This window comes from Schistocerca gregaria, chromosome 8, assembly GCF_023897955.1.
Source record: "Schistocerca gregaria isolate iqSchGreg1 chromosome 8, iqSchGreg1.2, whole genome shotgun sequence".
NCBI classification, from domain to species: Eukaryota; Metazoa; Arthropoda; class Insecta; order Orthoptera; family Acrididae; genus Schistocerca; species Schistocerca gregaria.
Genome location: NC_064927.1, coordinates 157,188,214 through 157,215,405, shown reverse-complemented (window position 1 = coordinate 157,215,405; position 27,192 = coordinate 157,188,214). Strand labels below are relative to the sequence as shown.

At 37.4% G+C, this 27,192-nt stretch overlaps 1 protein-coding gene across 3 annotated transcripts in view; it reads right to left on the bottom strand.

The window, feature by feature from the left end:
- Nucleotides 1-27,192, bottom strand: part of LOC126283956 (aldo-keto reductase family 1 member B1-like) — a 71,396-nt gene that overhangs the window by 15,202 nt on the left and 29,002 nt on the right. For 2 of the 3 annotated variants that reach the window (XM_049982395.1, XM_049982394.1), the window contains exons 4-5: nucleotides 12,939-13,130; nucleotides 5,059-5,262 (exon numbers count right to left, since the gene is read on the bottom strand). In XM_049982395.1, the coding sequence (XP_049838352.1) occupies nucleotides 5,059-5,262; nucleotides 12,939-13,130 (396 nt within the window). The remainder of the gene's footprint in view (nucleotides 1-5,058; nucleotides 5,263-12,938; nucleotides 13,131-27,192) is intronic. The other variant, XM_049982396.1, reaches the window with a different exon arrangement.

Sequence of the window (27,192 nt, the reverse complement as noted above, 5' to 3'; positions counted from 1 at the left end):
CAGACAGGTCAGCCAGTGAATTTATATGAGATGAGATATGTTTGAGACCATTATTTTGAGTTACAGTCTGTTAAATAAGAGTATTGTTAGCATTACACACAGATGTTAAAAGATATTGCCTTAGTTTTTTCACAACCCAACACATGGAACTTTTTTCCTTTGCAGTGTACAAAAAGCATTAGTTTACTTTGAATTCTTGACTGTGGAACACAAGAAGAGGCATGAGTGCAGCTTATGCATCACATTTATCAAAAAGTTTTGATGCTGACTGCCAAATGTTGATTCATGAACAAAAATGAAGATTGGATACTGCAGAAGGACAATGATCTGAAGCATCACAGCAGTCCTTGCAGCAGCTGGTAAAAGGATAAAGGTGCGCAAGAACTGGATTGAGCCTCACAGTTACCTGACGCTAATTCTATTGAAAATATATGGTCTTACATCAAAAAGAATTTGCAGGGAAGAAATATCTTCACTTTGAAACAGCTGACACCACAGATTGGATGAATTTGGAGGCCTCTTCCATATTAATGTGTGGAAAATTTGGTGTCAAGCGTGCCTCAGAGATAGCAAGCAATTATCAGTGCTGTGGGTGACTGGACATATTATTGTTCCATAAAAACACGGGAGAGCTGCCGGATATCAGTAACTTCCTGCCACGATATTTTGGTGCAGTGTCTTCTGGCCATCTTCAGGTGAGTGCCACTGTAGTAGTACTGGACATATTATTAATTGCAATTGTATTTTTCTTGTGTTCATGTATGATGTATGTATATGTTTCAGTTTTTTGTAAAATACATTCTCTACTGATGAATGTGACATTGATCTTACTTAACAGACTGAATAAAATATGATTGGCTGTGTCAGTGTTTGACAGCTAAAGGCAGTGACAATTTTGTAGGGTAATAATACCTACAATCTGTTTCCAAACATGTTGTAAATTTGTGGTGGTAGCATTAAAAGTCATGCAAAAGAGTCCAGGAAGGAGAAATTAGAACATTGAATGAGCTTTTTACAGAAGTATCTTATGCAGACCATGGGAGCAGCACAGTATTATAATTTGTCATTTTGTTGATGAAATATTGGAGATGATTCATAAGTGATGTAATGGGAGGATAGCTTGTGAACCAAAGCATCACCTTTAACATTTAATGAAAATGGGCCTACATGATGTGTTGAACTGAATTGTTACGGAGAATGACATTTCGTGAGATAGATGTTATAATTTGTTGATTAAAATTATTATGCTATTGGCAGGAATTAGAATTCCACACCAGATAAGAAGTTAGTGTGAGAATGCACTGAGGTAACTCAGCTTTGAAACACGTATGATGGAGAGAAAACCATGTAAATTCATGTGTATGGTGGGAGAGGTCAGAATCTGAAAGAATATACCATTCCTGAGAAGTATATTAAAGTCTGCCAATAGCAAATATTGTCTAATACCAAGTAATACTCATTATATGTAGCAATTAAAAGTTACATTTTATTGTGAATAAGTTAATTAACAGTTAAGAGACTGCTGAGTTCTTTTTTAAGTTATAATAATCAACTTTTAATGTTGCAACATACACGTGAATCGCTTTACCTGTAGGCCTAATTTTTGTGCTTATTTTGAGCTTAGTAAAATTCATATAGTGTAAAGTGTGTTAAGTGTTTTAATTCTATTTGTTTAATCTGTGCTGAAATGCGTGATAAGTGTGAATATTGCTGTAAGGTAGTCAGATAGGGAGTGGTGTGTGTAGATTGTGGGCTGGAATTTCACTGGGGTAACTGCAGCGGAGAGTTGGATAGGGAATTCAGTGAGGCCTTCCCATGGAAATGTAGGCTCCGCAAAAAAGATAGGAGAACGATTGAACAAGAGGCAAAGACTTGTGCCCCGAGGGCTGAATTATTTAAGCTAGATAAGTTGAAGGGGAAAAAAGGTCATGGGAAATGGGTAAGTGTAACAAGTAATGGGAGAAAGAGGAACACCTCTGCAGCTTCATCTATACTACCCAGTAGCTTTGACTTGTTACCAGAAGTTGGGGGGAAGAGCCTCATCTAGCTGTAGGTCACAGCAAGTTCCAGTACACTTCTGGTAAAGAACCTAAGTGTAGGTCAGTACCAAAAGAGAGTAAGAAGGAAAGAGTCTTGCTGTTATGTAGAAGCCATGGGAGAAGTGTAAGCAAGATGGTACAAGATAAATTAGGAATGGAGTATTAGGTCACAAGTATTGTGAAGCCAAGTTCTAGCCTAAGCCAGGCAACAGAGGTTGTAGGGAATTGCTGTAGATCCTGCAGTGCCATGACCAACCACATGTTAATACTGCTGTGAGCTGTGTGAAAACAGACTTGAGCTGGCTGCTGCTGACTGAAATGAAATTGCACTTGAGTGCAGTGCCTGTTGCTACAATTGGGAGATGGGAATCGATGAGATATGGCCTATATCTTAATAAGAGAGGGAAAAATATGTTGTCTGAGCTTCTTGCAGAAAATATACAAGGAGGGGAAGGGGGGGAGGGGGAGGGCCTCAGACAATACAATATCCCTGTTGTTAATGGTGTCAGGTGGTGCCTCTTTAGATAAAGGTCAGCATTCAGGTACCCTCTGATAAAATAAGTTAAAATAACAAAAGAATCGCACAAAATGCTTATAGACACACATAAAAGTAAGGTTAGCATATTTCATCAGAATATTAGGGGACTGAGATAGATGAAAGAGCATCTTGACTGTTTAGAAAACTTAAAGAGTGCTGAAAAAAATAGGCATCCAGTGAATATTTCAACACAACATAATCACAGGATCAGAGCAGTTAAATGTAAAAGATTACACTCTGGTGTCTTACTCACGTAGAACAAATATGGGAAAAGGAGAAGTTGTCAAATATATTAAGATAGAACACAAGTTCAGGAACATTGAGACAAGTAGTTTTATAGTTACAAGCACATAGAAGTGTGTTCTTGGGAATTAACATGAAAAATACTTCACTTTTAATTCTAACTGTATATAAATCCCCATTGGGAAATTTTGAACCGCTTGTGAGAACACAGGTGGATAAAGACAGTAGGATCCTAATTGATAATCTTTTCTTTTATGAACCTCAAAGAAATGAAATAATCATATATCCAGTAACAAATGTTCTCTCTAATTATGATGCACAATTAGTTGAAATAAATGAGATAGTTCCTCACATTTAGAATAATTAATGACTTCAGAACAAATGCTTTTAAGAATAGTTTACAAGAGATGACCTAGGATGAAGTTTACAATGAACCAAATGCTGACATGGAATTTAATCTGTTCCATGATACGTTCATATCATTATCTGAAAATAGCTTTCTGTATAATGTAATCACAAAGAATATTAAACAGCCATGTAAAAAAGCATTCATGACTAGAGGGATTAAAGTATCTTGTGAAAAGAAAAGGGAATTGCATCTAATGGTAAAAACAAACAAAGCTCCTACAGTAGGTACAAACTATAAAAACTACTCAAAATTACTAAGAAAAGTTCTTAAAGAATAAAGGAAAATGCATATTATGTCAGAGATCATTAATTCCAACAACAGACTTAAAGTATATGGAGTTTAGTGAAATGAGACATCGGAGAACCAGCAAAATAGAAGGATAACATCACTGTTGACTTAAATGAAAGGGCAATAAATGATTAGTCACAGGCAACAAATTCATTTAACCATCATTTCTTAAAGACAGTATAAAATACATAGACAAACAGTTCAAGAGAGAAAGCACAGCAATATGCTGAAACAGTAGTTCTCATCAAATGTAATCATATGAACATATCACCAACATCTCTCTCCAAAATTAAGAAAATTATTATTCCCTCAAAAACAAAAGCTCATATGGATATGGTTGTATTTCCAGCAGAGCACTAAAGATTTTTTTTCCACATAATAAGCCCTGTTTTATCTGAAATATGTAATACATCACTTACTCAAAGCATTTTTCCAGAGAGACTGAAATGTCCCTTTCTTAAACATCTCGATAAGGAAGACGGTATGAGAGATGTCAATAACTACTGATCTGTTTCTCTACTGATGTAATTTTCCAAAATTTTTGAGAAGGTGGTGTATTCTAGAATAGTATCCCACCTGAACAACAATAATATGATCAGTAAATACAGTTTGCCTTTCAGAAATGTTGCTCTACTGAAAACACCATTTATGCATTACCTACCAAATTTTAGAAACATTATGTAACAAAATTTTTTGTGACATGTCTCAGACATTTGACTGTGTGAAGTCATGAAGACCCATTATAAATTTATTTGATTCTTTATTATATAATTGCTCTCACTGAGACCAGTTTAAGACCCACATGGTTCTGCAGTGCATGAGGTGATTACTGTTTAGTCTGTAAGTTACACTTAATGGAAAATATTCTATCACTGCAGCTATGTGCCATACCACTACCAATAATTATAGAGTCCAGACGATGAAACTAGGTTATGTGATTCCATAGCCTATGACCACATGTGAGTGACTGACCCAGGTTAAATGATGCCACCCTACATATAATTTGAAAGATGCACACTGTTAAAGAGCATCTCTTGATAAGACAGGAGTGAGAGTATAAAAGGACTGAGGGTCAGTCACTCACCTGCAGTCATAATCAACAGAATTACATCACTTTGTTTCACAATCTGGGCAGTGGTCCACCACACTTCTACAGTAATAGAATATTTTCTATGTAGTGGTACTTAAAGACTGAGCAAAGAGCAGCTGATGCACAGTTTGAGTGCAGTCTCTGAATGATGCTATTTGTAATCTGTATTATTCAGCTAACAATGCAATCTGAACTTTAAATGATACTAAACAGTTAGAAACACATACCAGATAACTTATCTGATAAAAAGACAAATCCAGTTTACTGTCATGCAAAGGATAACACAAAAGAAAATTTGAAGTGGGGTTCATTCTCAAAGAGAGAATGTGTGCCAAAACATGTATGAAGAATTTTGCTTATTTTTCCAATGTAAACAATACTAACATAAAAATGATGATAAGATCTTCTTTAGTTCTTATTGTTACTATTAATTTTAATGCATGTATCTTACCACATATCTAAGAATAACTTGAGCAACTGTCTTCTTGTACTTGGCAGCAAGTAACTTCAGCTTTGGGTTATCCAATGTTGGCACTTCCCCTCCTGGCATTATCATAGATGGATTTGCAAGTGGACAGTAGGCAGTTACTATTATGTCCATTTCCTTGCAGAAATGAATTAGTTTCTTCTGGTTAAGGTAAGGGTGGCATTCAATCTGTGACAATTACAATTCACACTGATAATTACACATTTAAAATACTCACTGTGAGACTGCAGCTTTCCAGTTCATGTGAATCATAAGACAAGAAAGCTCCTTATTTTCATGCAAGATATAATGTATGCAATTTTGATGTGTACATGTAGTTTGTGTTATATTGTTAAAATTAATTATGGATGCTTAACCACAGAGTTCTTGGATTCTGTTACAGCATACAGTTATCATATTTGATTTCATAATTTTTTTGATTCCTTTCTTCTTTCCTTTCTAGTGATCTACCTCCAGCCAATGCTTGGTCAGGACTGGTTTAGTATGTCACCAAAGTTCATGAAGAACCAACAATCTTGCATATTGACTATTTTTACAGTAAGGTTACCACTCACAAAAGCGTTTTAACAGTAGTGCCAGCACCAGCCTGGGGAGGCATCTGTATACCCCTTCTGCCTAAATATATTGTTCATTTCATGGTCAAATGTGACATTGTTTTTCAGAGATTACTCGTCGTATGTCTGAAGCAGGACATGGGAACCAGCCCAGTATTTACCTAGATATATGTGTAAAATCACCTAAAACCACATCCTGGTTGGTTAGTACACTGGTCATTACTGTTAATCTGTGAGGCATATTCCATTCTGGACCAGTGCACTTCTCCATGTCCTGAAAGTGGGCTGTCCTTACAAGCTCGCCATCTGGGATAGTCAATTTCTTGATTATTGTGTTTAAATGCTGTACTACACGTAAATGAAGTTTGAAAATGTATAATAACATATATAAATAAAACTGTGATCTAGTCTATGTTATTCAAAAAAGATAACTCCCTAATATGATGAAATATCTTTTACTATGGTAAATTGTTTGCAGAATTGTCACTTGGATCATAATGGACTACAGGTACATAAAATTTATGTAATATGAATAATACTGATTGTTATGTTATTTCAGTACTGACAACATTATTCCCAAAACCAAAATTGATTTTTTTTTCAATAACATAATGTGGCCATTACATAAACTGTCACAGTTTAATTGCATTGCTACATGTACTGTTTCAGTGCAATGTCTTCCACTTTGATAATTTTTTTAAAAAATTGGTATTTCAGGTTGAAATACTAGAAAGAAAGTTTCGAATCTGCATAGCAATATTTCTTGGTAACACTTTGATGTATTACAATCTGAGAGACCATAAATACAACATAATTTGCATCTCAGATATATCCATAATAAAAGTTATATCGTGTTGAGTAATAAGCATATTTGTGCCTTTGATCATATTTTTGTTAGTGACAAACTGATCTAGAAGGCAAAATGATAATATGTAATCTGTGCTCTGTTTGTTGATTTAGTTTACATCTTCAGTATTATTTAATAACTGAAGATTGTATTCTTGTATTCAGCAGATACTGGTATTTGTTTTTTCTCTGTAAACTGTGTCATATTTAATAATGCAGCATCATTGAGTATGAGTAGCAGTGCAAGGAGTACTGACGATGGCAAAGTGGTATAACAAGTTGCCAATGAGATGCTAGGAAGAAACTGTGCCTCCCTTAGTTCTGAGGTGCCACCACTGCACCTCTGACCTGAAATAATGTCACCAGAGGCCAGAAGGGCAGCTCTGTTTGAGACCAGATCCTGCCCACTTTCAGGAAGTTCCTGTTGCAGTAACATAATTGTGCTGTTGACTTGCTATGACACAGCCCATATCAACCATTGGGGAGTGAAGAGACTTCTGTCTGCTGTGAATTGTGTCTACATGCCAACACTACCACAACTGTATCAGCAAGTGTCTAAGAACTTATGTTTTGTAGTGGCTGAAGTGAAGCCATAGTATTGCCATTCTGAACTTGTATCAATTCACATCTTGGTAATCTTGGCTCATTTAATGTGTTCTAAACTACAAATCTACATGTGCAGTTTCATAGCTGCAGATGAGCCTTGTGGGAAAAGATAAGTTTTATTGTGATTAATAAAGTATTACTTATTCAGAGTGTTCTAATTAACTGCATTGTTACTAGCCACTCAGTGTCAAAGAAACCAGACACAATAAGTAAAGCAAGTGTTTTTCAAACTAGTAAATGTTTGTTTTTCACTAAATCCCAGCAGGTTATGGGCCCAGGTGCACTTTCAAAGTATTTTTGCAGAAAAATGAGAATGTAACTCTGTGCTACAAGTATTTAAAGTTATCTCCAAGAACATGGTTTCTTTGAGGTTAATAATGCCAAGCAACCAGTGTAAAATACATTGAAAATTATCAACTTCAGGATTTCTGAAAGACAAAATGAACTACAATACTTGGAAACACACAATAGTTATTTGTCTGCAAGTAATTCCTGGCACTCTGGATGTTGTGGAAGGCAGGTTAGTAATATCTAGTTGCCTACACTAATAGAAAGCATGATCATTGAACAAAGGAAAACCTACAAAAGTGCATTAGAAGTTTTCCATAAAGCAGACAATAACACTTTACATGTTTTAACTACAAATCTGCTGGAAAAAACTTTGCAGAAAATAGTGTGTCTGAAAATAGCTTACAAACAGTGGACAGAATTGTGTAGAGTATTTGATGGTGTCTCTGAAGACCAAGTTTACAACTTTAGTTTGTAGTTATTTAGTTACAAAAAGGCTGCTGAAGATTATCGTTACTCATATTTCAAAGCTGAAAAATGTGTGGAGTGAAATCAAACAGGAAGGATGCCATAAATAGTCCATATATGCCTGATTTATTCTTGATTTGTAAAATATTTGGTATACTAACAGAAGAAGATTTTTCATTCAATCTAGCTGGATGCCAATGTCTGGAGATGACAGACAGCTGGCAGTCTGCCAAATCAATGGCATGCATATGAGAAGCCTTTTAAAACAAAGGAGGAGGATGACAGTAAACAAGAAGTCCTCACTACATATTTATCAAGGCTGTCATCATCTCAGGAATGGAGAAAAGAAGAAAATGAAATTAGTATGTAATTACTGTAAGAAACACAACAACACAATTAAAGTATGCAAGAAGTTGGTAACTGATGGCAAACCTCAAGAACCAGGTAACACATATACATATGTGATACTTCTTGGTATTACATCCTCTAATGAATTCTACAAGGGTGGTTTGAAAAGTTCTCAGACCAGAATAGAAAAAAAGTACTTACATCATTGAAACTTTTTTTTTATGTTCAATGTAGACTACTTGTATATTAATGCGCTTGGTCCAACAGTGTTCCTGTGCCTTGATCCCATCTCAAAAGTGAGTTTCCTCCAGGCCTGCAAAATAGTTGTCAACTCTCGCTATCAGTTCTTTGTTTGAAGTGAATCATCATCCACCAAGAAAAATTTTCAGCTTTGGGAAGAGATGGAAGTCTGACAGAGCCGTATCAGGTGAATAAAGTGGGTGTGGAGACAATTAATACCTTAGTTCTTGTAATTTTACCATGACCACAGCACACATGTGCGGGCGCACATTGTCTTGATTGGAAGATGACTTTCTTCACTGCTAAACCTGACCTTTTTTTCATATCTTTTGTTGCAGTTTCTTCCAGGAGGCTAGCATAGTATTCTCTAGTAATTGTTTGCCCAGTGGCGAGATAATCTACAAACAGAATCCCCTTCACATCCCAGAACACTGATGTCATGACCCTTCCCACCAGAGGAATTATCTTTGCTTTCTTTGGTGGTGGCGAATCAGCATGTTTCCCCTCATTTGACAGTTTTTTTGTCTCTATGGTATAGTAGTGCACCAAAGTTTCATCTGCGGTCACAAACTGGAGCAAAAACCTTCTTCATTTCTCCTAAAACAGGCCAAACATTGTTCCGATATGTCCATTCTCATGTGCTTTTGATACAACATCAAGAGTTGTGGCATTCATCTAGCAGATATATTTTTTTTTCATTTCATTTTTTAATTTATAATTCTTCAGTTAAAATGTGATATACCCTTCCAGATGACATCTGGCAAGCATGAGCAATTTCGTGCACTTTTAATCAGCAATCCTCCATGAACTTTATCAATGATTTCTAGAGTAGTGACACATCTTGGTCAACCACTGCATGGGTCATCATCCAAGCTCTCCCAAACAAATTTAAATTCATTTGTCCACTTGGTAATAGTTGAATATGAAGGAGCAGAGTTCTCTAGTGTATTCTGGAAATTGGCATGAATGTCCTTTGCTTTCATACCTTTCTTTATGAAGTACTTAATCACTGCTCGAATCTCAATTTTTTCCATCTTCGCAAATCACTACACAGGAACAACAACAGAGCCACATCACTGCCACAGCTCTCTTCCAAGAGCACTGATGTGGCACGTGTTCACAGGTAGCAGTCCAATGAATATCATGCGAACAATTCATTGCGCCAGCACTGACCTCCCGTGGTGATTCGAAGAACTTTTCAAATCATCCTCGTAAATGCTGAAACAATGACTGGTACATACAATGGTCCAAAAGTCACATTACAAATGACAGAAATGGTTTCAAGGCACTCCACCTTTTTTTCAACAAAACACTCAGTAACTGCAGCTAATGGTTACACAATTGAAGCACTCAGAAACAGTGCAATAGACAGTGAAGCAGCAGTAGTCAAATGTATGATGTGTACCTCAGATTCACAAGAATCTGTTTTACATTCTTGCACCTAAGACAAACATCCAGAAAGTAAATTCATGCTAACTGTAGAATTTGTAATTTCAAGCCTGACCAAGTTATTAGGCTGATGGGTGTCCATGATCACTTTAGAGGACTTTTCAACCTGGCTATGAGAAAAGAGAAACTTAGTTCCATCAGTGAAGTCAATGTCACTCACAGAGATAGTAATTTTCAGATTTATCATTAAAAATCTGGACATCAGAACAAACACCATGTTAAGTCCATACTTTACAGTGAGCTAAATATCAAGGCAAAATGGACAGCAAACTGTGTGAAGGCTGTAGCAATGGTGAGGCTCATCATTTCCCATTCAGGACCAAAAAGAAGACTGTGTAATCAGGTAAGCTTATTCACACAGATCTGTATGACTGTTTCACAGTTCAGTGTTGAGGTATCAGTATTTTGTACTTTCCAAAGATGATTGTATAAAATTTAGGGTTGGGGATTGAAGAAAAATCTGGAGTTATAGAAAAGTCAAGTCAGTTCATAGCTGAAGTAAAAGCTGCTGAACATACCAACAAGGAATTTTTGCATGACTTTGAAAAAGAATTTGATAACTGGCAAGCAGAGGAAATTCTTCAGAAAGAAAGTATTATTCAGCACTCACAATGCTATACACTCTCAGACATAACTGATATAGTGAAAGAAGTATTAAAGCAAAAGCTTTGGGTTTACATAGTGAACACTGCAATTTATATCCTGAACCAAACAGAGCCTTCCAATATTCCAGGGACATCTCCACACGAATTGTGGTATGGCAAAATGCCACGAATGAAATACCTACATGTAATAGGCTGCACCTGTTACATTCATTTTCCAAAACAAAAGAGAAGGAAGATGGATGAGTAAGCAGTGAAATGAATTCTTATCGGATATGACTACAATCAAGGCTACAGAATTCATTGTGGACAGGAGTGCAAATGCATTAAATCATAAAATATCATCCTTGAGGAGAGGCTGCTGAAGAGCAATAAAGGTTAAATTTTTCTAGCAAATTTATTTAATCAGTAGGATCCAGCCTCTGAGACTGAGTACCAGTCTGTTATTGACAACAAGAGTAGCGAGGATGGTAGTTTATTGAATTTAGATGAACACCCTCAGAAGGAAGACCAAGAAGACATAAGAAAAGAAAACATACCAAGTTTGCATGATCAATTAACCCTCAGAGCTCCACAAAAGTTTAGAGATTATGTGATGAATGTTCCAAAATTTTTTCCAGGAACCACAAACGTACAGTAAAACCATGTAGTATGTTCAGAATTATTTCTGGAATGAAGCCATGGATTACAAAATAAAAGCTCTTCAATAAAATAAAACATGGGGCTTGGCTGAAATGCCACCTGCGAACAGCACCAATCCCCAAGAGATGGGTTTACAAATTGAAACCAAAAGCTTATGGTACAAAGGCAAGATTGGTGATTAAGGATTATTTCCAGTGAAGATGAATTGACTATGACCAAAATCTTTAGTCGTATAGCTTGAATGTCTACTATTCAGTCATTACCCACTGTTGTTGCTAGTGAGGGCATGAAACCTGTACATATTGGTGTTTCAACTGCTTTTCTTTATGGCAGTGTGAAAGAAACCACATACATAAAGCAACCTGAATAATGTGATGATGTATCTGGAAGAGCATACTGCTTGAAGAAAAATCCATAATGACTAAAATATGCTCCTTGTTGCTGGATGAGAAATTCAGTAATCATGTCACTAGATTGGGCTTCAAGAGATGCAAAGCTGGTCCTTGTCTTTTCATGACACATGATTTTGCATACGCTGTCAGTGTTGTATCAATAAATCTTGAAAATCAAACAGATTGTAATGTAGTCAGAATCACAATTATCCTAGAATACCTGAAAGGCACACAAGTTACATGCTTGTTTACAAAAACAGTTCTAAAAATGGGCTTTTAGAATGTTATATTGATGCTGATTATGGTGCTGATCTTTGCCCATGACATTCGATATTAGGTATTCTTTGTTTGTATTCTGAGGCACCAGTCTGTTCAATTAGTCAAAGGCAAGCTTCTGTTGGCATTTTCACAACTGAAGCTAAAGCTATGACTGCTTGTGAAGCTGCTTGAGAAATTGTCTGGATCAAGAAGCTTTTAATGGAACTGGGACAGTTGAAAGCAATACCAAATTTACACATTCACAACAAAGCTACTGCCTGGCTTGCCCACAATCCTGAGTTTCACCTGTTAAGACAATAGCACTCAGTTACAAGAGCTAATACACAATCAAAAATAGTCATCTGTATCAAAAGGAATTTCACCCGAGATTACTATAAAATAAGACATTTGTTTGTTCATGAATCAGTTAGTGCTAGTGAAATAACAGTTTCAAAAATGGACTGTGGAAAACATCATGCTGATATACTAAAAAAACTGCTGTTTTCTATTAGATTTCAGTATTTGTGTAATAATAAGGGGATTTGCGTGTTATTACACAAAGGAGGAATGTTCAAAACTGGTTCAAATGGCTCTGAGCACTATGGGACTCAGCTTCTGAGGTCATCAGTCCCCTAGAACTTAGAACTACTTAAACCTAACTAACCTAAGGGCATCAAACACATCCATGCCCGAGGCAGGATTCGATCCTGTGACTGTAGCAGTCGCGCGGTTCCGGACTGAGCACCTAGAACCGCATGGCCACCTTGACTGGCAGAGGAATGTTGATGTATTTTACATCTTTAGTGATATTTAATAGCTGACACTTGCAACATCTGTCAGTATGCACATGTGTATTCTGTAAAGGTCTGCATTGTGTTGTACATAATGGGAAAGTGTTTTTCAAGTATGTAAATATTCATTTTTCACAATGACCCAGCAGTATTACTGCATATCTGTTTCAGGTAAAAGATTCACCTGTTTCAGTTATGCCTGAGAAAGCTTTTTTAAGATGTCATGAACCATCTTACAGCTATGAAGAGTTTATATCTGGAAGAATTACTCTATTATTAAAAGCAATTTAAGAAAATATGGAACTGTACCTTGCTTTCTACACTAAACAAAATATTGTTAAAATATCTGCATTTTGTTACCTGATTTATAACTGGCTTAATGGTAGCTGCTTCAATTAATCTGCTGAGCTGCTTACTATTGAAATTGGAGACACCAATGCTTTTTGCCAGACCTAAGTTTACACACTCTTCCATTTGTTTCCATGTGTCCATATAATCGATGTCAGTATTCACTGCAGTACCATTCTCTAAGAAATAAAAGTCATCCCCTTCCTGTTAAGACAATAGAACTCAGTTACTCAACTACAAAAGCAATGTCAGTAGTCACTGTGGTACCATTCTCTAAGGGATAAAAGTCATCCCCTTCCTGTTAAGACAATAGCACTCAGTTACAAAAGCTTATACACTATCAAAAATAGTCATCTGTATCAAAAGGAATTTCACCTGAGAGAACTATAAAATTATGGTACAGAACTGCTGGCATTATTAAATATCATCCCGAAGTAAGTAAGGGCCAGAAATTCTGTTTTACAATTTTATAAAAATAGTAATCTGTCACTTACCAGTCTGAAATTATTACTCATGGCACTAAATAAACTCACAGAATATACTGATGACACAGAAAAGAACAAAGAACTATCAGTGTAGTACATGTTGAGAAAATACTGTTTTAGTGGACTGATAAAAGATAAAACATGCAAGGAAGGATTAAAATGTTTAGAAAGAATTTAATTAGATGCAAAAAATGCTCAGCTTAAGACATACAAATGAATCAGAATAAATCCACGAGTACAAAGATGGCTCCTACTTATATCAGCTTGGCCTTGAGTTACTTACAGAGCAAACTTCCTAGAATGCAAGTGTTGTTGTTCCCTCTTTTGACCCTGATATATTCACACTTTCATCACATGAAGTTGAGCTAAATTTCCAAACATAAGTGTATTACCTTCTCGTAGCCTGATTTTTAATCAAGCCTCTATGCTAATTCTCATAATATATATTTTATGACCTTACAATGCTGGCATTTCACATCAGTCTCCTTTCTTATAAATGAAATGACCAACCATAAACCTACAGTAGCAAATGTAAAGAAATAATATATGACAAAACACACAATAAATATTGAGTAATGACCCAGGATTGATTCCATACGTAGCCGGGGCAACAGTCACAAAGTTTCACAAGAAACATATTAATTCTTAGATTTAGTGAGCATACTAACTGAGTACAAATAATTAATAGGCAAGGAGTCTTCACACTACTAGACTGAATTGTGTGCTGGATTGGAACTCAAATATGGACCCTTGCTTTTTAAGGGCAATCCTCTTACTAACTGAGTTTCCCAGATGAACTCACGACCCATTCTCAAAGCTCCTGTTCTGACAGTGCTCTGTCTGTCCCACTTTCCAAATTTCATTATGGATTGATTCAAATAATAAGCAGACACAAGCAACATTATAAATGAAACCAAGTCCAGTTTGACAACAACCATATACATGCACAAGCAGACTTACACATTACACAGGAAGAAAAAGAGAGAGTAGCTGTTAGTACACATCATTACATATATACTTATATGGATATTGTGTCTGTTCTTTTGGTCATGTCTTCCATGTCAGACATGTCTGAAAGAACAGGCATCATATCCATATAAGTATATAGTTCTGGCAATACCAGCCATGACCTTCTTCTTCTGTGCGGATGCACACATATTCCCTGAACTCTTATTTGACTTGGTAAGAATGTCTTCCATGAATAATGAGTGTGTTGGGGTGGGACACTATGAATGTAGTGTGTGGACATATAAGGTGAGAATGTGGGTCTCGTGAGAGGTGTGAGAGAGATAGTCCCTACAGGTCTGTTCTCGCAGGTGTACATTCAGTCAGGTGCTGGACAGTTTCCTGGAGAATGGCAGCCTATTCTTCATGGAGTGCTGTGCTGAGGAGAGGTGTCAACGTTGGTTAGTGAGGTCTGGTATGAAGTCAGCATTCCAAAACATGTCCAAAGATGTCTTATGGATTCATGTCAGAACTCTGTGCAGCCCAGTCCATTACAGGGATATTATTGTTGTGTAGCCACTGTGCCACAGGCCGTGCATTATGAACATATGCTCGATTGTGTTTAAAAATGCAGTCACAGTCCCCGAATTGCTTTACAACAGTGAGAAGCAAGAAGGTGCTTTAAACATCAATGTAGGCCTGTGCTGTGATAGTATTATGCAAAACAACAAGGGGTGCAAGCCCCCTCTATGGGAAACATGACCACACCATAACACCACTGCCTCCAAATTTTACTGTTGGAGCTGCACATGTTGGCAGATGACGTTCACCGTGCTGCTAGGCAAAAGATATGCCAGAAGTTCCTTGTAGATTTTACTCCTTTTGCCAAATTTTATTAAACAAAGTCCAAGTCAACCATGTAAGTCAAATGAACCCAGCTCTCCACTCCTTAACTGTAGACTGTCACTGTGTGAACTCATTATGAACAGTTATAAGAAAATGATTATCTGCTTACTCTTTAACTTAATTATTTTGTCATTCTTCTTTAAGGGTATCAGAAAATGAGCTACTCAGAGGTCTTCTATCTTAACTTTGAGTCATACTCAGAATCTCATAATAAGTAAAAAACAGGTTCATTTCTCATATGCTACAAAAGCTCATGAGAAATTAAAAAATTGTGTTGTGCCTGATTTTAAAATTTTAACTTGCTTTACTATCAATCACCCACTCATTGGTAGTAGAACATAATCAGCTACATATTAGCAACATAGCCTTAAATGTGAGACAGTGATGTGCACTATGTGCATTCCTCATGCTCAACAATTTTTCTTACTTTTCAAAATGCTTTTTGACAACTAAACATTTGCACTTTCAGTGAAAAACTGCTTTTGTCAGTTTTCAGCATAATCTGAAGTGCAGTCTCTACCCGTTAGATGGTTTCTTTCCTTCCAAATCCTGTTCCTCCACTAATTTGCAGGAGGAAGCTTATATTTATTCTTTTGTATAAACATATTAAGAGAGCAAAAGTCACTGCAGACCTTCTTCTCCGCTCTGTCCTACAGCAACTGTAACTATCTTGAGTTCATTTATGTGTGCATATGACTTGACTGTCAAATTTATTGTTTTTTACTACCGTTTCATCATTCTCATTTCCATTTATTTCAAGCAAGTGTGCTGATGACCTTGCTGTTTAGCATCCTAACCCACATATCATCAACATCATATTACCTTGCATCAGAAGAAATAATCAACAATAACCAAACAATTGAAATCCAGCTACTAATATCAACAATGAAGGAAAAGATATATACCTTAAAGGTGACACATTAAGTTTCAGATAGACACAATAAAAAGACAATTACATAAAGCCTTCATCCACGGCCTTCATCAGCAAAGAGAAACACACTTCACTCATACATACAAGCAAGTGCACCTCATGCACATATGACCACCAACTCTGGCAGCTTGACCCAGAATGCAGCTATCATATGGGACACAAGCAGCAATCTGGAGGGGCAGACACGGGGAAGGGACAGTAGTGTACACGTGAGGAAGAGACAGACACTGTCTGGCAGAGAGTGGAGGAACTAGAATAGGTGGATCATCATAAAGTTGTGGGGCAGGGACATTGGTAAAAAAGGAGCAAAAAATGAAAGAAGCAGGGAAATACTGGCGGACATATTGGCAGAGGGTGGTAAACAATGAGGGTGAGAGACGAGAATGGGGAGGAGTGATAGGACAGAGAGGGTAAAAACTGTTGGGAGGAGGGTGTGGGGACACTATGTTACTGTAGATTGAGGCCAGGATGATTACAGGAATGAAGAATGTGCTGTAAGGATAGCTCCCATCAACAATAACTTTGATTTGAAGGAGGAGTTGTGCAGGAACTGAAGACAAAATGATGGAATTGTTCCTAAGGAAATGGTAAATCTGTTGTGTTTTGTGGTCCTGAGGAAGCTGTGAATTCAGTGTAAATGCTTCCAAATAGAGCACAAACTAACAAAAGTGAACCTGGATTGGGGTAGATAAGGCCAATATTCTTTGTGTGTCTCTGGTGGTGAAGAAACCACCAATGACATCATTGAATACTGCTTCAGGCCATTGATTGCAATTGATGGTCTTTACACTACCATTTGATGATGATGATATGCCAACAAATATTCTCCTTTGACATTTTTGTATGTAGGGATATATGTTTTTAATACAAAATTTATTGTAAATGGTAAATTTGGCAATAGGGAGCCTCTCAATTGCTACTTTTATAATTTTAATGCAAAACCATGCTGTGTAGTGTTGAGCAACAGTGCACTGATTATTTGCAAAGCAGTCTGCACACTGGTAAGTTTCAGAACTATATCTGCTTGGTTGGAATGTTTCCATGATAGAAAACACATTAACTCCTGACCTGGATATCATGTTTCCTGATCCTTTTATGCAGGGTCAGATGCAGACCTGAAATCAAGGTTGCTATGTATAGTGTGCCTTAGATCTCAGTGCTTCAGCCACTTTTGGTGAGACTACTTCAAACCAACAAAGGAGTGAGAGAGAAGGGGCAAAAATATTGTATGTTGATGACATACAAACAATCTGAAAACACCTGAAAAAAGTGCATTTATTTCAATAGATATTACAGTATAATGGGTCACAGAAAGTGTCTTGCCTGTAAATCATAAACAAACAAAAAATGTCCATGATCTTTACTGATACAGAAAGGGAAACTCACATAGATATATTGATGGATGAAAAGACTGAAGAAGTTACCTCCATAAAATTTTTGGGAGTTATATTAAGTATTAAGCTCCACTTGAGAAAACATACAGAAATGTGTGCTGTAAATTAAGCACTGTAACATTTATTGTTTTCACACCATGCCAATAAACAACTTCTGTGTACTTCAGCAGTAATTATCCAAATAGAATTTATGTATTTTGAGAAAGTCTATTATGAGTATCCTGAATAAGAAGCAAACTGACTATTGCAGAATTGTCTCACAAAATCTAAAAATATTGACATTTCCATCTATGTATTATACAGAGCCAACACATTACTAGAAAAAATGCAAATGCTGACTCATATGACACAAGAAATAAAAAGCAGTTGAGAAATATACCACACAGACTGGAAGTTGAAAAATGTGCTTGATACAAAGTTGTACAACTTGTAAAGTGTCTGCCTCAGAATCTGTAAGCCTTTATGAGTGACAAGACATTCTTACTCCCTGATGATCATTTAACACAAAAAAATCATAGTATAATGGAATATACATTGATGAATCAAAACATTATGATCACTATCTGCTGTGAGACTTAGCCAACTGTTGGTGTGGCAAGCTTGCAACTCATTGAGAAAAGTATGTAAGCAGAGACAAATGGAGAACCAGTCTACAGACAATGTGGTCACAAATGGGGAAATCCACTGACATAAGTGAGATTGACAAAGAGCATACTGTAATCACCTGTCACTTGAAAAGAAGCATCTTCATATTGGTGAACTAATAAGTTGTCCATGTGTCTTTAGCATCTATGGAAAGAGGATGAAGAATGGTAAAACCACAAACAGGAAATATGGTGTTGGACATTCTCACATCACCACAGAATGTGAAGCTGAGCTCTGAAAGCATGATAGGTGGCAATTTGTGGCAAGTCTGATGACAGAGTACATTGTTCATGCAGTCACAACTGTTTTTGAGCATACCAGTCAGTGCACACTGCTGAACATGGAGCTCCACAGCAGATGACCCACATATGTTCCATGTTGAACTAACAACAACTGAATATGTGCATGCAATCATCAAGATTGGATTATGCATCAATGATAATGTTGTATCTGGTCAAACGAATCATCTTTCTGTTGATAGTTATGCACAGATACAGGTGAATAGCGCTTAAAACAATCAAACTGCCACTGTTTTAGGTTGGAGGTGGCAGTATTAATCTGTGGGGTACAGTGACCTGAGATTTCTTAGAGCCAGAGAGAGTAAGAAAAGGAACCTTGGTAGCTGTGTGCTATGTGAACATTATTGCAGACATGTTAAGGTAATGTCCCCTCTATGAGCTGTCACTGGGCATAGTCTGTAAACACTAGCTGCTGCTAGAGGCTGGCTGAGCAGCCACACTAGTAAGCCATCAGGTACAAGCATCGGTGGAATTCTGAGAATATAGGAGGTGGAGAGGTGATGACTGTCTCATTTTACAGTTTATCAAGCAATGACTACCTGAGATTTCTATTCTACGAAACATAACTACACTTCTGGCCATTAAAACTGCTACACCAAGAAGAAATGCAGATGATAAACACATATTCATTGGACAAATATATCATACTAGAACTGACATGTGCTTACATTTTCACGCAATTTGGGTGCGTAGGTCCTGAGAAATCAGTACCCAGAACAATCACGTCTGGCCGTAATAATGGCCTTGATACGCTTGGGCATTGAGTCAAAAAGAGCTTGGATGGCATGTACAGGTACAGCTGCCCATGCAGCTTCAACACGATACCACAGTTCATCAAGAGTAGTGACTGACATATTGTGATTAGCCAGTTGCTCGGCCACGATTGACCAGACGTTTTCAGTTGGTGAGAGATATGGAGAATGTGCTGACCAGGGCAGCAGTCTAACATTTTCTGTATCCAGAAAGGCCTGTACAGGACCTGCAACATGCAGGCTTGCATTATCCTGCTGAAATGTAGGGTTTCGCAGGAATCGAATGAAGGGTAGAGTCGTGGGTCATAACACATCTGAAATGTAACGTCCACTATTCAAAGTGCCGTCAATGCGAACTAGAGGTGATAGAGACGTGTAACTAATGGCACCCCATACCATCATGCCGGGTGATACATCAGTATGGCGATGACAAATACACGCTTCCAATGTGTGTTCACCATGATGTCGTCAAACATGGATGCAACCATCATGATGCTGTAAACAGAACCTAGATTCATCTGAAAAAATGATGTTTTGTCATTCGTGCAACCAGGTTCTTTATTGAGTATACCATCACACGTGCTCCTGTCTGTGATGTAGCATCAAGGCTAACCGCAGAGATGGTCTCTGAGCTGACAGTCCATGCTGCTGCAAACATCATCGAACTGTTCCTGTAGATGGTTGTTGTCTTGCAAACTTCCCCATCTGTTGACTCAGGGATCGAGACGTGGCTGCACGATCTGTTACAGCCATGTGAATAAGATGCCTGTGATCTGGAATGCTAGTGATATGAGGCCATTGGGATCCAGCACAGCGTTCCGTATTACCCTCCAGAACCCACCAATTCCATATTCTGCTAACAGTCATTGGATCTCGACCAACGCAAGCAGCAATGTTGCAATACGGTAAACTGCAATCACAATAGGCTACAATCCAACCTTTATCAAGTTGGAAACGTGATGGTACGCATTTCTCCTCCTTACACGAGGCATCACGACAATGTTTCACCAGGCAACGCCAGTCAACTGCTGTTTGTGTATGAGAAATTGTTTGGTAACTTCCCTCATTTCAGCACATTGTAGGTGTTGCCACTGGAGCCAACCTTGTGTGAATTCTCTGAAAAGCTATTCATTTGTATATCACAGCATCTTCTTCCTGTCAGTTAAATTTTGTGTCTGTAGCACGTCATCTTCATGATTCAGCAATTTTAATGGCCAGTAGTGTACATCTACATCCACCTGTACATACATAACCCACAAGCCACAATATGGAGCATGGCAGAGAGTACTCTATACTACTAGTCAATTCCTTTCCTGTTCCATTCCCAAATAGAGCAAAGGAAAGATGGTAGTCTATATGCCTCTGTACAAGCCCTAATTTCTTGTATCTTATATTCATGGTTCTTATGTGAAATGTATGTTGGTGGCAGTAGAACTGTTCTGCAGTCAGCTTCAAATTCCAGCTCTCTAAATTTCCTCAGTAGTTTCTGAATGATATTTCCACCATTTGACCGTAGAAACTTCTTCAAATAAAGAAGTTTGTACAATCAAATGATGGAAATATCTTTCAGACATTTTTACATGAGTGTGGCCCAAAAACATGAAAAGATTTCTCAATAGTTTTCCTCAAAAAGAATGTAACCTTCCCTCCAGGGATCTCCATTAGAGTTCCCAAAGCATCTCCATAATACTTGCATGTTGTTCAACCTTACTGGTAACAAATTTAGCAGCCTTCCATGGAATCTTCAGTGTCTTCTTTTAATCCAACCTGGTGCATATCCCAAACATTTGAGCAGTACTCAAGAATAGGTCACACTAGGATCCTCCATGCAGTCTCCTTTACAGGTGAACCACACTTTGCCAAAATTCTCCCAATAACCTGAAGTTGACCATTTGCCTTCCCTACAACAACAACAACAACAACCACAATCCTCATTACACTTCATATCACTGTGCAACATTAATCCCAGAGATTTAAATGATGTGACTGTATAAAGCAGGATACTGCTAATGCTATATCTTAACATTACAGGTTTTTTACCTACTCATCCACATTAACTTAAATTTTTCAGCATTTACATTGAGCTGCCATTCATCACACCAATTAGAAATTTTGTGTAACTCATCTTGCATCCTCTTACAGTTACTCAATTTTGACACCTTCCCATGCACTATAGCATCATCAGCAAACAATCACAGATTGCTGCCCACCATATCTGCCAGATCATACACCTGAAAATAACAGCAGTCCAATCACACTTCCCTGGAGTGACTTTTGTCTCTGAGGAACACTCGCCATTCAGGACATCATACTGGATTCTATTACTAGATGTCTTTGGGCCACTTGTTCTTATGCCTGTACCTTCAATAACAGTGTGCAATGCCGCACCATCTCAAATACTTTTCAGAAATCCAGAAATGTCTCAGGAATGCTTAGAGTGACATTTACAGGCAAGATATTAGGCTGTAACTGAGGACACCAGCTATTGTCACTGAAAGTCATTCATTGCTAACTACTATACAGCCTAAATGGTACCATGTTTTAGTTATTGGAAATTAAGCATCTGTGTCATAACAACAATCCCTCCACGCGTACACTCAGAATGAATGCACTGTGTTGTACCTGAATCATACTCTATTGTTAAACGTGCTACTTGTATAGTTTTTAGGCTAATTTATAGATTAATTAATTAAATTTTCATTTGACAATTAATAAAGACGTAAGTCACATGAAATTGGTGATACTGATGTCATTGAGACACTACCACTGAACAGAGCTAAAAAGGATGCTTCTCATGGGCAGGACATATTCATGGGAATTGTTTATTTATGAGGTTTTTTTGTTGTAAATGTTAAGCATATGTTTGCATAATTTGTATTTAAAATGTAGATGATGAAACTATTAGGTGTTGAATATTGTGGTGGTCTGAGAAGGTTAGGTGGACAGAGAAGCATTCCTCTCAACATGTACATGAACGATTTATATTTTAAGTTGTGGTCCAATTATGTATTTTTGTCAGCTTAAAAATGCAGAAATGGGAGGGGAAAAGCAACTTGTGGTCATTCTGTTCCAAGCTACCATGAATATAATTTGTCTGCTAAGGTCTGTTTTGGTTGATTTGAGCTTGTAAACTAATGGATTCTGAGTGACAGGTGGCCATGCAATACTTTGACATTTGTGGTGACATAGAAAAATATCCTGCTAAGTTGAATTTAGAATACGGCACCACATGACTAATTATTTTGACTGCTTTTGAGTTTTGCAGTGGGTTAACTTGAAAGTCTCTATCAATGTTTGCTGGAGTTTAGAGGTATTTATCACACTAGTGAACTTAAAGCGTACATGAGATAGCAACTGATTTGCAAACTGTTTAAGTGGTATAGAGCTTTGTAATACACACATTTGAGTTGATTACTTGAACTGTGGGGATCTGTTAGCACTTTTATCACATTCAAGCTATAATTTTATCTGATAATTTTATTGGAAAGAAATTTAATAGGTAACAAAAGAAAAAAAAATCTCAAATGAACTTACATCTTGTACCTACTTTTCTACATAGTCACCAACATTCGCAACACATTTTCCCATTATGGTATCAGTTTCAATATGCTCTGTACATATAAGTCCATTTGCTTGGAGTATAGCCATCTGTGGACTGCTGATTTCACTTCCGCATCTGTTGCAAAGTATTGGCTGGCCAGAAATTTCTCCGTGGAACCAAACAGATAAAGTGTGACAGTGCATGATTCGGACTGTAAAGTGAATGCTAGAGCACCTCCCACACAAATTTGCTGATTTTCTCATGAGCAGGATTAGCAACATGGAAGCAACCATTGTCATGAAGAACTTTGACACCCCCAGCATTAATGTTGTGACATTTGTCATGAAGGGCACAATGCAACTTAACCAAAGTTTTAATATAGGCTGCAGCATTCACAGTGGTCCTGTATTCAGCAAAGTCCACCATTAACATACCATGCACATCCAAGATCACTATCACAAACACTCTCCTAGCAGATTGAGTTGCTTTGAATTTTTTTCATCCTGATGAACCAGCATGCTCCCACTCCATACAGCCGTGCTTGGTTTTGGTCATGTAGTGGTATGTTTACAACTCTGTACCAGAGATGATTCCTTTCAGATAATCATGCCCTTCTGAGGCGTAATGTTTAAGTAATCCAAGCTTATTATAATCACTGGCCCTTGTATCTATCTGTCAGGTTCTTAGGCATCCAGCAAATACCAATTTCATGAAATTTCAATGTGCCATGAACAATATAACACATTACTCCATAGGAAACATTGAACAGGTGTGATAAGGTTCACAACTGCACATGACAGTCGTACAAAAGCGCTGGTACAATGGCTCTGACATTCTGTGGGGTTTGAGCTGTTACAAACTGCCTGGAGCTTGGCAAATGACTAAGATTCACACAACCTTCTTGGATAAATACACATCACCAGAGACATTTCTATGGTCTATACATTTATCCCCACACACCCAAACATGTCCCTGTGAATGTCACTTGGTTTATGCCCAAAAATATCAAACTACACTTGCTGCTCTTCACAAGTTGATTGTAAAATGTGTGCCACATTTGTTTCAAGCTTCTCTCACTAGAGCTGCACACAAAAACAAAATTCCTACTGTAGCGCAAACTTCAGACTATCATTCTGAAATTTCAGGACCCCAGCTGCAATACTAGAGGAGAAAAAATTATTGTGCATTACTTTCTCAGCCTCCCTCATATATTTATTTATTGTATGCTTTATTTGCAATTTTTGTACAACCACTGTTTCATTTTGTTGTATGTTGATTAGATGGAAAAAAATCATCAATTTGTTAAAATTAAAACATTTCATATACCCTACCATTATTTATCTAAAAGGATTTAATCATCTGTAACATTTCTTTATTAATTATACAACTTTTATGTTTCAAAAATTGAAAGTCCAGGTTGGAATGATAATGGAAAGCATACATTGCTATTCACCATAGAGATGACACATTGAGTTGCAGACACGCACAATGAAAAGACCATTACATGTTACAGGTGGGAGAAGTGGAAACAGTGCTGCCTGGGGGAGCAAGTAGGGACTAGAGGTGGCAGACAATGTTACCTTGTGCCATGCCAGGGTGTTGTGGGGAAGGGAAGAAAGGGAAAAAATGGAGCAGAAAGGTGAAGATTAGAGAAGGGGAAAAGATCAGTGGGTGTATCAGAGTTGGGAGGAGGTGATAAGACAGAGGGGGCAGAAACTGTTGGATGTAGGTTGTGGGGACAGTAGGTTACCATAGGTTGAGGCCAGGATGATTTTGGGAGTGGAGAATGTGTTGTATGGATACCTTCCATTTGCGCAGTGCAGAAAAGCTGGTGATGGAGGGACAGCTGGTGGTGGGGGGATCCTCCCTTCCACCAACATCTTTTCTGAAGCACACAGATGGGAATCATCCTTACACTATGTCATCCTGTCCTTAACTTATGGTAACCTACTGTCCCTGTGCCCTCCATCCAACAGTTTCTGCCCCCCCCCCCCTACACCCTCACCCCTACCCCCATCCCCTACCCTCCAGTCAATTCACATCCTGACCCTCATTATGCATTGCTCTCTGCCAGAACACCCGCAAATCTTTTCCCCTTCTCTGATCTCCTTTCAGCTCCCTTTTTTTCCCTCGCCTCCATCCCCAAAAGCCTTCCGACACTGCACCGGCTAGCCTTGTCTGCCATCTGTAGCCCTACACGCTCCGCCAGTCAGTAGTGCTTGCTCTTCCCCCATCAATAACCCATATTCTGTATTCGTTCCCCTTCTCCACTCCCTATGGATTGTTGCTTTTTTTCTACATGCTTCAGTTTCAGTCTGGCCTTAGCACCTGTAGATAGTGGTCATGTAGTGTGAGGTGTGCTTACTTGTATGAATGCAGGTGTGTTTCTCTTTTCTGACAAATACTTTAGCCAAAAGCTCAATGTATAACAGTCCTTTCATTGAGCTTGCCGGCAACTCAATGTCTCACCTTTATGGTGAGCAGCAAGCTATTCTCTCCACAATTATCAACTTTTGTGTTTAATTCCCAATAGTAGCCAACCTTAGATAATTTTTGACTACAGGATCACTTATAAAATCAATGTTTTTCAGCAAGTGTAGATGCAGGATATGAAGCAGATAGTGTGCAACATTCTGGGATAATAAATAATAAATAAAAAAAAAACAGATTGGTGCAGCTGAACAGGAGAATAGAATTTTGGTGGAGACTACAAGTGCAATGCTTCATGCAAGACAGCTGACTATATGACTATTCTGTACAATTATGCTCTGAAGCCATAAAAATGGCAACTTATATTTTGAACAAACCTGGCACAAACAGTGCTGATGGAAAATCATCTCACAAATTATGGACTGGACTTGACTGACATGTGGCCATACTCAGGACATTTGGACATCTGATTTACATACACATCCCAAAGGAGAGACTATGAACAGAATTCCAAAGCTGAAAAAGATTTTCTAGTTGGATGTGATACAGAACTAAAAGAATACTGTGTTTGGTTCCATCATGAAGATCAAGTTAAAATACATCATGTGTAGTTTTCATGAGCAAATTATACAACAATTGTCAATCTGAAGAAGATGAATCATTACTAATACCTTAGGCCTGTGGTTCTCAAACTTTTTACTCTGGAGCCCGCTTCATGAGGAAAAATAGTATTAGGTCATCCCAGCCTGTGTTACTGTATTAATAGAAACAGTATCTTTTAAATTCATTTTATAAGATTTTTACATAGCAGAAACCAAAACTATGTAAATTATTATCATTAAAATATGGAAAAAAAATTTATATGTACCACATTTTCATTTATTCAAGAATTATAAAATGAACAGCATTTACAATTCAGCAAACAATGATGACAAGAGCATTAATATTTTAAATTATGAATGTCAGTGTGTTGGATGAGCTGGCTTTTGAGAGGAAAGTTTCTCAAGATCATGTGTAATAGCAGAAACAGCCACTCAAAGTTTTGTGCTTAATTTTATCTCTGAGTGGTAGTTTCACTTCAAAGGTGTCAAAGCTGAAACGCCAGTCTATATTATTGTAAAAGTATATTATTGTAAAAGGAATCAGGATCTTCATTGCATTATGGCTCAGTATTGAAAATTCCTTATTAATATGTCTCTAAAACTCCAACAAAGACACTTTATTAAATTCACTCTTCAGTGAAGTATCGCAAGTGAGATCAATAAGTTGTTCTTGCACTTTTTATTTGTAGGTATGACTAGAGAGTTTTGAAAGGATTTTCAGTCCAAATAAATTTTTCAAAATCATCACAGAAACACTTTTCAAAGTGAACTTTTAGTGTTGTAAGGTGACAAAGAACGCATGCTTTAATCTCCAATAGGATGTAAGATGTATCCATGTCCTCTAACAGTGACACAAAAGGACCTCAGAAGTGACATTCATTGTTTCAGCAAGGTTCTTCTAGGTAAATAATAAAACATTGACTTTCCTGACAAAAAATTCTTTTAGCTTTCGCGTCAATTCTAGATGTTTGGTTTCAAGATGTCATCTTAAACTGTTAGGCTTAATGCTGTTAGCACCTAAAAAGGTTAAACGATTAAACACTGCAGTTGTTCTTCACCATTGATTGTAGTTTTTGTGAAGCCTATCAATAAATAGTGGTATCCCTGCATACACCTGTGTTTGATGTGTAACTGCCAGAAGTTTCATTGTTTTGTGTCTGTTATATATTGTTCAGTGCTGTATTGAATAGAACATTGTGTCACACAGTCTGCGAATTTTGAAATGGCACAGTTAGATGAGTAATACATCTGCATTAAATTTTGTGTGAAACTCATGAGAACCTTTACAGAGATACATCAAATGATGCAGGGAGTCTCAGTGATAAGTGGTTAAGCC